This window comes from Sus scrofa, chromosome X (assembly GCF_054392235.1).
Source record: "Sus scrofa isolate SSC_HxYL_T2T_F1_AM1 chromosome X, Sscrofa_HxYL_maternal_Yorkshire_Landrace_v2.0, whole genome shotgun sequence".
NCBI lineage: Eukaryota > Metazoa > Chordata > Mammalia > Artiodactyla > Suidae > Sus > Sus scrofa.
In genome coordinates, this window is record NC_139401.1 from 48,545,336 (window position 1) to 48,559,212 (window position 13,877).

At 44.6% G+C, this 13,877-nt stretch overlaps 2 protein-coding genes across 6 annotated transcripts in view; one reads left to right on the forward strand and one right to left on the reverse strand.

The window, feature by feature from the left end:
- On the reverse strand, window positions 1-6,572 carry NUDT11 (nudix hydrolase 11). 2 transcript variants are annotated; one of them, XR_014835407.1, is made up of 2 exons: window positions 5,391-6,337; window positions 1-1,438 (listed from the first exon to the last, which is right to left on the reverse strand). XR_014835407.1 is itself a non-coding variant. In XM_003360326.5 (2 exons), coding segments are annotated over exons 1-2 (495 nt in total). In that variant the 5' UTR covers window positions 6,168-6,572; the 3' UTR covers window positions 1-1,437. The 2 variants fall into 2 exon arrangements, 1 of the variants encoding a protein (XP_003360374.1); XM_003360326.5 differs by having other exon boundaries at window positions 5,674-6,572.
- Window positions 6,475-13,877, forward strand: part of LOC146394595 (uncharacterized) — a 25,833-nt gene continuing 18,430 nt past the window's right edge. Inside the window, exons 1-3 of one of the 4 annotated variants that reach the window (XR_014835410.1) lie at window positions 6,475-6,525; window positions 6,853-6,895; window positions 7,629-7,717. Coding sequence is in view for 1 of the 4 variants with exons in the window: in XM_085007930.1 (XP_084864056.1) it covers window positions 6,888-6,895; window positions 7,054-7,144; window positions 7,629-7,717 (188 nt within the window). In the remaining 3 variants the exon portion in view is untranslated. Of the gene's footprint in view, window positions 6,605-6,722; window positions 6,896-7,053; window positions 7,145-7,628; window positions 12,734-13,877 lie in introns of those variants that run through there. The other 3 variants (XM_085007930.1, XR_014835411.1, XR_014835409.1) reach the window with 3 other exon arrangements.

Here is a 13,877-nt window from a genome sequence, read left to right on the forward strand (position 1 = left end):
TTTTTAAAATTCTGTAAGGATTAAGGAAACAATCAGTACATTTCACTGGTACTATGAGGAAGGGTGTAACGCTCAATTGGAGCCCAAGGTTTTTTCCCATGTGATTGCTTTACGATGCAAAAGAAAGAAAACAACCATACTAAAGCCACTTTAAGGGCCTTTGCAGGGAGCTGGGGAAGAGTGCTGACATCACAAACCCCATGGCAGAACTCTGGAAAATCTCCTCTGAATATCTCTGGCATTTTCTTAAAGTTGCTCTCCAGGAGGTAGCTGATTCAAGCCCTCTCTAAATTTTTCATTCTCTGTTCCCCTCTCACAGAAGTTTTTTTTTTTTTTTCCATCAGTGCCTCTTCCAAGTGACAATTTAGCTGTCTCTGAGCCCTCTGCATTCTCTTCTGCAGAAACCAACCAGGTGAGATGAGGAACTCGCTAAGTGTACTGGAAAAAGGGTATGAAAACTGTGGCCAACTGAATTAGTAGGAGATGCAAAAGAAACCTAGGCAAACTAAGTGGCGTGATTAACTTTGGAAACTGCCTACAGCAGTCTTTGTTGCCTCTGGCATCAAGTAATACAGTATATTAAATCTTTAAAATGAGAAAAACGATCTTTTCTCCAGAGGGATGTTAAGAATGAAAGAAATGGTTAGGACAAGTGCAAAAATGGTAAATCTATTATTTGGATATCATTTTATACTTTTTTAAAAAATCACATTATCTTGTGTTCATTGTATTTATTTTTAGCTAGTTTTATAGCAAGTGATTTTTTTTTGAATAAAATTTTAAGCAAAGTAACAACAGCACAAAAACACTGAGGTTGTTACGCAAAGGACTCATTTTACAAAATGCTGCCTTAAGTGATGGGTAATCTTAAACCACCGTGTGGTATGACATAGAAACATGAGGAATCATTCTTGTCCTTGAACATCTTACAACTGCCTTGAAAAGTTTCTGAAACACCTGATACAGAAAAGCCACGCACGTGGTGCCTGGACAGCATATACTCTACTAGCACCGGATTGGAAGGGAAATGTTTTGCCATGTAGTGATTATAAAATATGAATTGAAATCAAAGAACCTTCAGTGATGTCAACCATATTTCAAGTAGTGTCTCAGATGTAGAATATGCAAAGAGAAAGGAAACATGGTCCTTGCTCTCCAGGATATCATGGTCTATTGAAGAAGGCAGACACATCAAAAGAGCACAGCAAAAGGCTACAGGTGATGAATAAGAGTCTGTTCATGTACAACAGTACAACCACTGGGCCAAAAGGAATCAGTGGAATAGACAGGGAAGGAGTGTCCCAAGATGTAGGAGGAAAACCAGATGAGCTGTCTCCTTGGGAACATGGAAGCGCTCACCTATACTTGACAATTCCATTGATCAATGGTTCACATCAATGATTCTTTCAAAGCAATCTTGGATATCTTTGCTGTTCGTCTAAAGAAACAAACCAACATACAATTAGCAGGCTTATACTAATTTGGCAATTCTCTCAACCGATACATTTACAGAGGGCTTATTATCGGCATCACTCACTTCGCATGTGGAAAGCCTTCAGAGAATTATCTAATGCAGAGGCATTGCAAGTCTGGATCAGCAGCTGAGGGAGCTACAGGTCAATATATATTACAAAACAAAAAAGTCAGGAAAGCAGTGATACCAGAGGTTTTGCAAAAGGGCGAGAGGATCATCTAAGACATTAAAAAAAAATGCTAAATGCCACGTTCTGGACTCTAGGCTTATAGAAATTCAGGCTGGTTCCTACTCATCAAAAATGTTGTGGTCCCATGACCACACAGCCATGAAAATAGGTGAATACAATAAATTGTGAGAACCATGACACACAGATAAGGGGCTATCTTGACCCAGGTGGTCAGGAAAGGCTTCTCAGAGGAAAACTTTATGAAGTTTAACTATTTTTAATATCTTTAGGTTTATATTAAAAAACCCGAGCACCTGCTATTTAGCTAACTTGGCTGAAGTTACAGAATTAGCAAAAACTGGAATCAGTTTTAAATCCTTGGCCTGTTTGACTTCAAAGCTACACTGTGCTTTCTGTCACATCGAACTCTCATAAAAACACCGAGTTTTACTTCAGTCAACATACTGACTTTTCCATTTCTCATTGTGCTGTGTGCCCATGCAACATTTAAAATCTGCTAACTGTAGTATACCAGTTTTATCAGGAGACAACTATCGAGAAAATACTGAAGAAAGTGGTAGTGCCTGGTGGCTTCCCCCATATGGGATGCCTGGAAGTAAAAGCTCTCTCTGCTCAGCCAAATACCCATTATTTGTGTGTGTGTACATGTACAGACACTATTTCTTGAAATATTTTTATACATTATAAACACAGCACCAATTAATCCCAGTGTTCCAGTGTATCTATATTAATCTTTAGAGATTTTTTTAATATACATTAAAAAAATTAAAAAATTCTTGGCCATGCCTGTGGCATGTGGAAGTTCCCAGGCCAGGGATCGAACCTGCGCCACAGCAGCAACCAAACTGCTGCAGTGACAACACTGGATCCTTAACCTCCTGTACCACAAGGGAACTCCCAGAAAACATACTTCTGATTCATTTCTACAAACTTCCATTACCTGTGAAGAGTATTCTTTTTCCTTATTTTATGAAGGGGAGGGCTCAAAAACCAACCAAACAACATATAAATGACTTTTTAACACTCAAAGAAGGGGAAAAAAATCCCAACTGTACATCAATCTTTGGAGCACTGGGGTAGTAGAAATTTTCTATGAACTCTGCTCACCTGTTTAGCCTGAAACTGTTGGTCTTAAAGGAAAAAAAATCTCCTTGGAACTTTAAACTATTCTGACTAGGCTAGGTTCCAAAGAATATGTCACAAAAATTACTTCAATGATTCTGAGTCAACTCCGAAAAAACAGCACAACATACTTTAAGTATTTCTGGCAAAAATACCTAAACCCCACAATATATTTATTTGTAGGATAAATTTTAAATAAAAGGTTAATATGAATGTTGTGCACTTTTGCCTTTGTCAGATACTTAATTTAAAAACCAAGTAAGATTGTGCATCATTACCTCTAGGAATAACAAGTTAAGGCTCCAAAGTATTTGTGACAGCATTTCAGGTTGAAGGGATATTTATCTGCAAAAATGTCTGTAAAATAAGAACCCAGTATATCTGCTGTGTTAGTGTTAATGCAGAATTTAAGAATCTTCTTGAATAACTAGTTATTTGGGGGAAATATATTTGGGTCTATTTGAGATTGTATGAATAGTAAAAGTCAATTTGTTTGGAAACAAAAACATGTGCTCAAACATATATTCGATATATAGCACTTTCATAGAGAAAAAACAAAAGTACTCAATAACCATATTTAATCAAACAATATAACTTAGATAATAAAACTGTTATGGGTTTTAAAAACACACTCATTTTGTTTAATAGCATTAGTACAGAAAATGTTTTGTGAATAGAAATTTATACCTAATCTGTACTTGAATGTATAATAAGATTTGTTTTCAAAACAGTGGTACCAAACTTCTTTAGAAAGTGGAATAAAACCCAAGTTTAGAAGCAATCATATAAACATGTTACTAGTTTGGAGAGTTAAAATGCAACCAAATGGAAAAAAAAAAATTGAGTCTTTTGAAGAATAAAACACATATAGCACACAAGGGGACAGCACAAAAGAGTATATGTTCTAAAATTCAATATAAAGTTCAAAAGGAAAACTGTTCCATGGTCTTAAAAGACATGAGGGCAGAGTACTAATTAGGAAGAGGAATGCAATGGGATTTGAGTTACAAGCAATGGTAATTCTTGAACTGAACTCTCCTTACATATATGTGCTCACTATGTAAAGATTCATTAAGCTGTAAGATTTGTCAATTGTTCTATATGTAGTACAGCAGTACACACAACTATGAATTTTTTTAACAAAGGGTAAATTCTTTTAAATCTTCAGCAGGAATAACTGTGCTTAAAAAAAGGTTACTTTGAGGACTAACAAATGTTTTGAATAACCATTATTTTCTACCTTATACTTATTATTTAGTATTAGGATGATTTATTGATTGATTTATTTGCTTTTTTAGGGCTGCACCTGAGCCATATCGAAGCTCCCTGGCTTGGGGTCTAATGGGAGCTGTGGCTGCTGGCCTGGGCCACAGCCACAGCCCTGTGGGATCTGAGCTGCATCTGTGACCTACACCACAGCTCACGGCAATATCAGATCCATAACCCACTGAGCAAGGCCAGGAATCAGATCCCCATCTTCATGGATACTAATCAGATTCTTAACCCTTTGAGCCACAATGGGAACTCTTGAGGATGTTTTAAAAGTGCTCAAGTGTTATATATCGAATGACCATTCTACCCTGATGCCTCTTCGGAATGTAGATTTTCCCTCTACCAAACTGCGGATATGACTAGATGGAAAAAGGTAGTTGCAGAAGAGAGGCTTATACACTTTAGACAGAACCCCTAACTACAAACAAGTACTGAAGCAAATGTAAGAGCTTTTAACCTGGCGCCCAAGAAAGTTTGTTGTGTGACACAAAACGTTTATCCTAAATCTTTATGAGAGAGTGTTCAGGTGTCCTAACAGTTTGAGAAGCCTCTAACAACCTGAATATCATGAAAGCTAACTCAGTCCACTGGGACGTAATTACCATGTAATATTCCTTTCCTTTGGCTACTGGTATTCAGACAAGTTTAAGGAGACTATCACAAATTCAAATATACAAAAGAACTTTCGTTCAAAGACTAGTTTAGGTCAAGAGAACCATGGTTGTTCTAGGGCACTGAGACAGAAGCAATGGGAGTTGCAAGTTGACCATGGTAAATCATACTCTGAATAGTTTTCATGAACAGGTACAGAGCAGGACGTGTGTGGCTAAAAATACCTTCCCAGGGGGGTTTACTCTTAAAAAAATAAAATTCTGCTAAGCTACGTTTGGGCCATATGGGAAAATGGTCGTTTTTCAAGTAAGAGGTAAAAAATGACCAGTTGCAAAAGTGTGCTGAAAATCAAATATCGACACACGAATAGAGAAATTTCCGAAAAGGGCAAATGAGATCACATTTCTGAAGACTGCTCAGTGAGAAAGCACGAGATGTCCAATTTCAGAAACACTTTTTTGGAAATACAAAACTGGTCCTTCAAATCAATTCCCACGGTAGAAGGGCTTGCGGACTAGGGTGAAAGCTGTGAATGAGAAAACCACCTATGAAAAAATGACTGAAAATGCCACACAACCAAAGTGATCCGATTTCCAAGGCCTTGACTACAACGCAAACCACAAGACTGGTACCCAAAACGCAACGCACCTGCACGCGCAAGCACATGCGCGCATGCACACACAACACACACACACACACACATAGAGTCCGGGTGAGCACCTTTAAAAGCAAACAAAAACACTCCTGTGACTTTGGCTTTCCGAAATGTTACAGGGCTACCAAGAAGAGATTCTGAAAAGCCTCTGAAAAACGTGCAAATTGCCTGGAAACAAACAGTGCCTGGCCACTGAGACAGTTTGCAAGCCTGATTCAGAGGTCTGCCAAGGAAACAAAAGAAGCCTCTCTCCTCCCGGTGAGAGGGCACACGCTCTCAGAGGTGCTCCGGGCACTATTTATTGTAAGGTAGGCGGAAAGCAGACGTCTGTGCAGGAGCGGTACATACTAGGGAGCGCTCTCTGGCAGGGACGGGGCCACGGAGTTTCCATTGGTTGAGGAGCCGCCCAGCTTTAGTTTTTCCAGGTATTCGGCATGCACGGGTTTGTGGCACTGGAGAACCTTGATGGCATCTTCGATTTTGAACCACTCTCGCTTCCTCCCAATGCTCACCGAATCTTCCCAATCCTCCAGAATCTCAGTGACAGTCAGTACATACACGTACGTTCTGTGCTTGCGATCTTGGTTCTGCTCGAAAATGCCCAGGAGCCGGCCTAACTTCCCCTTGACTCCCGCCTCTTCGTACACCTCGCGGACGGCCGCACCGCCGGGCTCCTCCTCGGGCTCCATGCCCCCGCCCGGCACGATCCAGCGGTCCGGGTACCGACTGCTACTCACTAAGAGCACCTCGTCCTCGCGCTCGCTCCGGAAGCACAGGCACGCCGCCCGCTTCTTGAACCCCTCCGGGTCGTAGGTTCGCGTCTGGTTCGGCTTGCACTTCATCCTCGGGGCCGCCTGCGCCGGCCGCCCGCCCGCCCGCCCTCCCGCCGCTGCTCGGGTCCCGACGCCGCCCAGCAGAGGCGCTCCGAGGCGCTCGGGAGAGAAAGGGCCGCGGCGAGGGGCGAGGAGCGAGAGGCGCCTGAGCCCGCGAGCCCCGGGAGCTCGGGGAAGATGAGGCGGGGGCGGGGACGGGGACGGGGGCGGGGGCGCGCGAGGTACGTCAGTCGCTCCGTCCCCCGCGCGGCCGGCCGGGGGTCCTGGGCGCAGACGCCTGAGCAGGGGCGGTGCTACCGCCGCCGCCGCCGCCCCCGTCCCCGCCGCCGCCGCCGCGCCGCCGTCGTCGCCCGGGAGCCGCGAGCCCGCCACTCTGCACGGAGCCCACCCGCGTCTGTGGTGCGCGTCTCCCTCCCTCCTCAGGCTCCGGGCCGGGGTTGAGCGAGGTGAGGCGCGTGCGCGTCCTCGCCGCAGGGCGAGGGGCGGGGGCGGGGGTCTCGGGGCTCCCTCTTGTGCCCTGTGCCTCGGGCCCACTGCGCAGGCGCCCCGCGCCCCGCGCCCAGCGGGCTGGGACTCTCCATCCCGCGGGGGGACATTCACTGCGTTGTGACTCTGGCCACCCTTCTGTCCACGTGTGCCTTTGAGGCAGACGCGGCTGTTTCTCCTCATCCTCACCCTCGCCACCGGGTTGCAGGAAGCACAAACGCAGTCCTTTTACACGCAGGACAGATGGCGGGGTAAGTCTGGTCACCGTCACTTTCGTCACCCATCATGAAGGGTGCTGGCTTGTTTCTTGGAAGGCCCCGGTTTTGTGCAGATGATCCTCGGTTTTCTTGGCAAAAAGCACCTAATAATCTTTGCTGAGTCATATCATGCAGTTTTATTTCTTCAACAGGTTCTTCGCCTTGCCAGGCAGCTTGACACAGCCCACAACTGACCACCTTTCTCGAACCCCTGTTGACGTCTTACCCAACCTCGGCCCCTCCGTGGGTTTCCTCATCAGAAAACTCTTCACCTACTTAGTTCAGACCTTTGCACTTTAGGTCATGGTCACCCAACTGCTGGAGAACCACCCCAAGGAAGCTTTGAGTAAATCCCAGGACTCTCCATCCTCCCCACACCCCAGCCTTCTCTCTTTCTCGTTGAGAAGTACTGGTTGAGGTTTTGGGAAACACGCCTAAGGCAATCCCTTCACAGTTTACATTTTGATGTTTGGAATTCTCTGGTCCTGGGACTCCAGCAAGGCCACTTGGTGCTCACTCACCTCTGTCTGGTCATCCTGCCCCCTTGGCCAAGAAGTGTTGCCCAGCCCACAGCCCCAGCTGTCACAACCGAAAGCCTTCCTCCTCCCTGTTAGTTTCCCTTATTGTTTCCCTGCTCTCACCACAGCGTTATGGCCAAGACCTCCGATGCCCCGGTACCTTTTGCCACATGGCGCCATAGTCATCTTTGTCTCTCTGTTCCCCACAGAAACTCTGCTGGTCTCAGGTAAGGAGGATCACAGCAACTCACTTTTCCAGTGACATAATCCACTCATCAAGGGGAAACGGAATGGAAAGGTACTTGGAAACTGTTTAAGAAATTTTGCAGTCGAGTTAAATAACCAGTTAGTTCAGCTTCCCAGGGTCTGCTCCAGCCCATATGTACCCAAAAGAGCTCATAAAAATGATTCTCTTCCCGGTGGCAAGACTACTGTCAACATCTAGAGCAAGATGCCAAAAATATGTGGGCATAATATAACAAAAACATATGAAGGCTATGATACAATGGAGACATAAAGAGAATGACTTCAACCCGTGGGCGTACTACTGCTAACGACCATATTTTAATGCTATTTGGGTGATCAAAAATCATCTGGAGGGAAGTAACAGTCCATGGTTAAAAACAATCTAGGAAGGAGTTCCCATGGTGGCTTAGCAGTAACAAACCCAACTAGCATTCATAAGGACGTGGGTTTGATCCCTGGCCCCAATAAGTGGGTAATGGATCCAGCGTTGCCGTGACCTGCAGTGTAATTCACAGATGTGGCTTGGATCTGGCCTTGCTACAGCTGTGGTGTAGGCTAGCAGCTGCAGCTCTGATTCAAACCCTAGCCTGGGTACTTCCATATGCCACAGGTGCAGCCCTTAAAAATAGAAAACTAGCAAAATAGATTTTAGCAGGCTATATTCCTCAGTGTGTCCATACTCACAAATACACAAATGATGTTAAACAACTAGAAGCAAGATCCATTATAATCAGCATCTAGGCAAATATGCCCATTATCACCTATATTATTAAATATTATTTTAGATCCTCTTTCCAGTGAGTGTAAAGAGGCAAATCCTACCATTTTGGTGCAGACAAAATTCTCATTCTTTGCAATTGGTAGGAATATCTTTTTGGGAAACACCTAAGAAAGATATAAAAATAAATTTTTTTAAATGAGAGACATAAGTAAACATAGTTAAAATACCAAGAGCATTCGTATATGTGAGTAGTAATCCTGTAGAGAATATGATGGGGAAATGATGACATTCACAATAGTAATATCAACCACCAGAAAATAAATAAAATACCAAGGAATCCTAAAATATATGGTTTGGGCATTGTATTAGAAAATGATAAAATTTTTACTCAGCGTAAAGTCATTTTTAAGATGTTTATTATTTTGTATTATAGTTGATTTACAGTGTTCTATCAATTTCTGCTGTACAGCAAAGTGACCCAGTTATAAATATTTATATTTTTTTCTCATTATCCTCTATCATGTTCCATCACAAGTGGTTGGATATAGTTCCCTGTACTATACAGCAGGATCTCATTGCTTATCCATTCCAAATGCAAATGTTTGTGGCTACTAGTACCAAACTCCAAGTCTATCCCACTCGCTCCACCTCTTCCTTGGCAACCACAAGTCTGTTCTCTAAGTCCATGAGTTTGTTTCTTTACTGTAGATAGGTTCATTTGTGCCATATAATAGATTCCAGATATGTGATACCATATGGTATTTGTCTTTCTCTTTCTGACTTACTTCACTTAATAGGAGAGTCTCTAGTTCCATCTATGTTGCTGCAAATGGCCTTATTTTGCTCTTTTTATGGCTGAGTAGTATTCCGTTGTGTATATATACCACATCTTCTTAATCCATTCATCTGTCAGGGAACATTTAGGTTGTTTCCATGTCTTGCGTATTGTGAATAGTGCTGCAATGAACATACAGGTGCATGTGTCTTTTTCAAGGAAACTTTTGTCTGGATACATGCCCAAGAGTGGGATTTCTGGGTCATATGGTAGTTCTATGTATAGTTTTCTAAGGTACCTCCATATTGTTTTCTATAGTGGTTGTACCAGTTTACATTCAGACCAACTGTGAGGGAGGGTTCCCTTTTCTCCATGCCCTCTCCAGCATTTGTTATTTGTAGAATTATTAGTAATGGCCATTATAATCTAAAATCTTGAAATAGCTAAAGTTGTAGAATATATAACAGAATGAATGACTTCTGAAGATAGTAGTCTTTAATTTCCTCAATTTTTGCTTATTTTCGGTTCTCATGGTCCTGGTTTCAGATTTTATAGTCTTCTTTAATTTTTTAAATTTTTCATTAAAGTATATTTGATTTACAATGAGGTGCCGTTTTCTGCTTAGCAAAGTGATACAGTCAAACATATATATGTGTGTATGTGTAATATATATACACACACATTTTATATATATACACATATATATACATTCCCTTTATTATATTACCTTCCTGATTGTCTGTCCCAAGAGATTGGGCATAGTTCCTTATGCTCTACAGTAAGATCTCATTGCTTATTAATTCTAAATGTAACAGTTTGCATCTACCCCACACTCCCAGTCCATCCCACTTGCTCCCTTAATCACTCTTGGCAAAGAGAAGTCTGTTCTCTATGTCTGTGAGTCCCTTTCTGTTTTGTAGGTAGGTCCATTTGTGCCATGTTTTAGATTTGTTGTTAACAGTTCTAAGACAGAGGAGCTCTTGAGAGGACCTTTGACCACAGACAGAATGTTGCAGACCTTCTCAGGGCCTTATGGTATTCATAACTGGCCCAGGCTTTCAGGAGAGTCACCACACATACCTGAGAGGATTCTAGATCTACTGAAGGGAAGCCCGAGTCCGGGGAAGTGATTGTAGTAGTAGTCAAAGAGTGACAAATTGGTGTTTTGTCAACCACATCCCCTCGAGTTTAAACCTGGGTCTCTCAGTAGCTATGTAGCCTTAAGGAAGTGAGTGTCTTTGACCTTGATAGTTCTCATCTGTAAAATGGGGATAATAAAAGTCCCTCCCTCATTAACTTCAACTCTCCCCCCAAGGCTTTCCTGACCCTTTGTATTCACCCACCTCTTACACTGAGATTCAGTTCCACTCCGCCTTTTTCCCAGGATCCCTTGCCTTTAATTCTGTGGTGGCCCTCATCAAGGAGCGCCATTGTGATCTGTCTGCATGTTTGCAAGACATTTAAAGGCTAGGGGCCAGCCTGATACATGCCTGTTCCTGCTGAGGCAGCACAGTGAGTGAACTTGGCATCCGGCGGGGATTCCGAGTAGGTGGATTGAACGAAAGGGTGTGAGAAAAGCTACATGGATGATAGAGGATGGAGGTTAGTGCACCTAGGAATTGTTTATTAGAAATACATGATGAAAGATGAGTAAACAGAGGCAGCCGCACACGTGGGATTTCATGCGCTGAGGCTTCTTCATGTACCTTGGTCTCTGGTTTTTCCTGAAGCACAGAAGTAGCTTCCAAGTGGAGCCATAATAAGTAAGTCAGTAGAAACTTGTCAAATACCAAGTGATTAGAACAAAAAATTCCTCCCCGATTGTTTCCTTTGATTAATCAACGAACCACGGAGACAGATACAGGACATCTAAAGTTGCGATCTGGTGAGCGAGGGCTCCCATGTGCGGAGTCATGGGCGTGAGCACAAAGCCAGTGGCGGTCAAGTCCAAGTGAGTGTTTCCCGGTTCAAAGAGGCAGTGCTCCTTGATTTCTCCTGCCTCTTTGCTCACTCCCTGCAGTTCCCTGGTTGCTATACCCTCCTTTTCCCTGAGGCTGTCCTCTGAACAGCCCTCGAATGCAGCAACTAAGCCCTCGCTAGAGCTTCCCTGTTCAGCATCCCGTCAAATGCTAAACCTCACAAAGGTCTCCAGGGCCCTACAAGATCTGGGGCCCTTTCCTCTCCTACTTGACCCCAGCAGCGTCCCCTTCAGACCCTCAGCTCCAGCTCAGCTGGCCTCTGCAGTTTCTGGGTCCTGTCGGCCAGGCTCCCTCCTGGGAGCCTTTGGACTAGCTCGCCCTTGGCCTGGATGCCCCTCAGCCTCACTGGCCTGGCTGGCTTCCTCACTTCCATGGAGGCCTCGCTCGGTTCTCGCCTTGTCAGTGAGGGCTCCCCAGGCCACAGGACTGCATATTGCTAAGTGGACCCTTCTTCCCCCACCCTCACCGGATCCTGGATCCCCTTTGCCCAGGCCTCCCCGGTCCATTTGTTACAGCACTTGTCCCCCAGCAGACTGTGTTATTTACTTCTTTGTTAATGTTTCTGCTTATCTCTGTCCTCCTGTAGAGCTCCTGCTGGCCTGTGAGGCCCTTGGTCTTAGGGATCTTTGTCTCTTGCTCACTGGTCTATCTGGAGCAGCCCGGAAGTTTGCTGAGCACACACTGTGGTCATGCAGACAGTATCTGTTGATGTAAGGAATGTGCCAGCCTGCCTTGGTACAGTGTGATACCCTTAAGGGCAAGGGCCGCATCTCAGTGGTCTTGGTCAGTCCATGATCCAGGACACTCTGGGATACAACTGGAAAGGCGCTACTGAAGATTTGTTGCATTAATCCATCAGCGAAGTTCTGAAGGTGACAGTCATGGGGAAAACCTTCCTGTTTCCAAATGGCAGTTATTGCAGGAGATGCCACCTCTGTGCGCACCATGTGTGTGTCAGCTGCCAGGCCAACGCTGCTAGTCCGCCGGGCCAGGAGCCTGACTCTTTTTCCATGGAGCCCTCCTAGGCCAGCTCTGTGCTTCCTACACAGCATGACCTAGGGTGGCATGTCCATTCCTCAGGCCTTCATTCCCTAAGTGGTTTTTGCTTTATCTGTGCAGAACATATACACATTTACATAATATATCTTTTTCACATAAAATGGTGTCTTTGAGAACAAAACATAGCTATATAATGAAGCACCCTGAATGCAAAAGAATGTAATGAAATAGTTGAAAGGAGAGTTTAAAGAGAATTAATAGTACAGACAATGATGAGCAGCAAAGAAGTTCTTCATCAAACTTTTTTAATTGAATCCTAATAAAAACCCTTCAGAGGAGTTCCCGTCATGTCTCAGTGGATAACAAATCCAACCAGGAACCATGAGGTTTCAGGTTGGATCCCTGGCTTCGCTCAGTGGGTTAAGGATCCGGCACTGCTGTGAGCTGTGGTGTAGGTCCCAGATGCGGCCCGGATCTGACGTTGCTGTGGCTCTGGCGAAGGCCGGCGGCTATAGCTCCCATTCGACCTCTAGCCTGGAACCCTCCATGTGCCTTGGGTGCGGCCCTAGAAAAGGCAAAAAGACAAAAAATAAATAATTAAGTAAGAAAAACCTTTAGAGGAAACACTGGCCTTCCCACTTCACAAGGGAGCATATTGAGATCATGGACATTCTGTCCTGTGCCCAGGATCTGACAGAAGTTGCTTAAATGGGAGGGAGACTCAGGCTCTCAGTGAGGACAAGACCCCAGAAAGAATGCAACATAGGCAGTCCTCTGCTTCATTCACTCCCAGCGGTCCTGTCTGCTTCCCTTCCTTTTCTCACTGACCCAACTCCCCCAAACTTTTCTTCCCTTCTCCTAACCCTTGCGGAAGCTCTTCATCCCAGAGACCCCTCCCAGCTCCTTTGGCCAAAATGTCAGTATCTTCAAGACGGATTCCTGCTTGTGGAGATGGAAGGTGGCTGTTTCCAGGCCTTGTGCCGGAGTACAGTAATGATTGTTATTTCCACTCCTTCATGACTTGTGATGATGTTGGATCCTGGGGAGGGTCCCTTGTTGCAGCCGCCTTTTCCGATTGCGAGAATCTTGTTCTTGGCAGGATGCCCTTTCCTTGCACAGAGACAGACTGGCCTGGGAGGGAAGGTGAGTGGTTTCCTTATCAGTGCTGCTCTCTCCCACAGGCCCAGGCACTGTGCGACCAGTTCCCTCAGATGAAATACAGATTTCTCAGGGTTAGCGAGCTGTTCTGCACATTTCACAGGCTCCATTGATAAAGACCACAAAGTATGTACCAGTGAGGTCTGGGATCAAGAAAAATGGCCACACCCTGTCTTTCCTAGTAAGAGCTTCAGGACCCCGATAAAACCCACCTGTTCTGGGCAGATGCACCACTTGTGAGCACCCTGGTAGTGTGCCTCTGACCCCGGGCTCGGAGTTGGGCCTCAGTGTCTGGAATTGGAGATTTGTGGGAAAACGGATTGCCTTTCCTATTCCCCGCCTTCTCCCCGGGGTATTTACTTCAGGGCACGCTTAGACATCAGTGGTTTTGTTAGAGTTTTCTCAAGAGCTCAACAGAATCTCCTAGGAGAGGCCATCCGTGAGACCCTTAGTTTCTAAACTTCACGTTAACGTTGCTCAGAGTGCATTTCCTACCAGCCTACAGCTCAGAGGAGTTATCCTTGACTTGCTGTTTTGGATGAGCTTTCTGATGTGCCTAGTTCCCCAAATTCTTATACAG

Bases quoted from the DNA above. Each gene is read 5' to 3' on its own strand.
- NUDT11 (XM_003360326.5), bottom strand. From the start codon at position 6,167: ATGAAGTGCAAGCCGAACCAGACGCGAACCTACGACCCGGAGGGGTTC.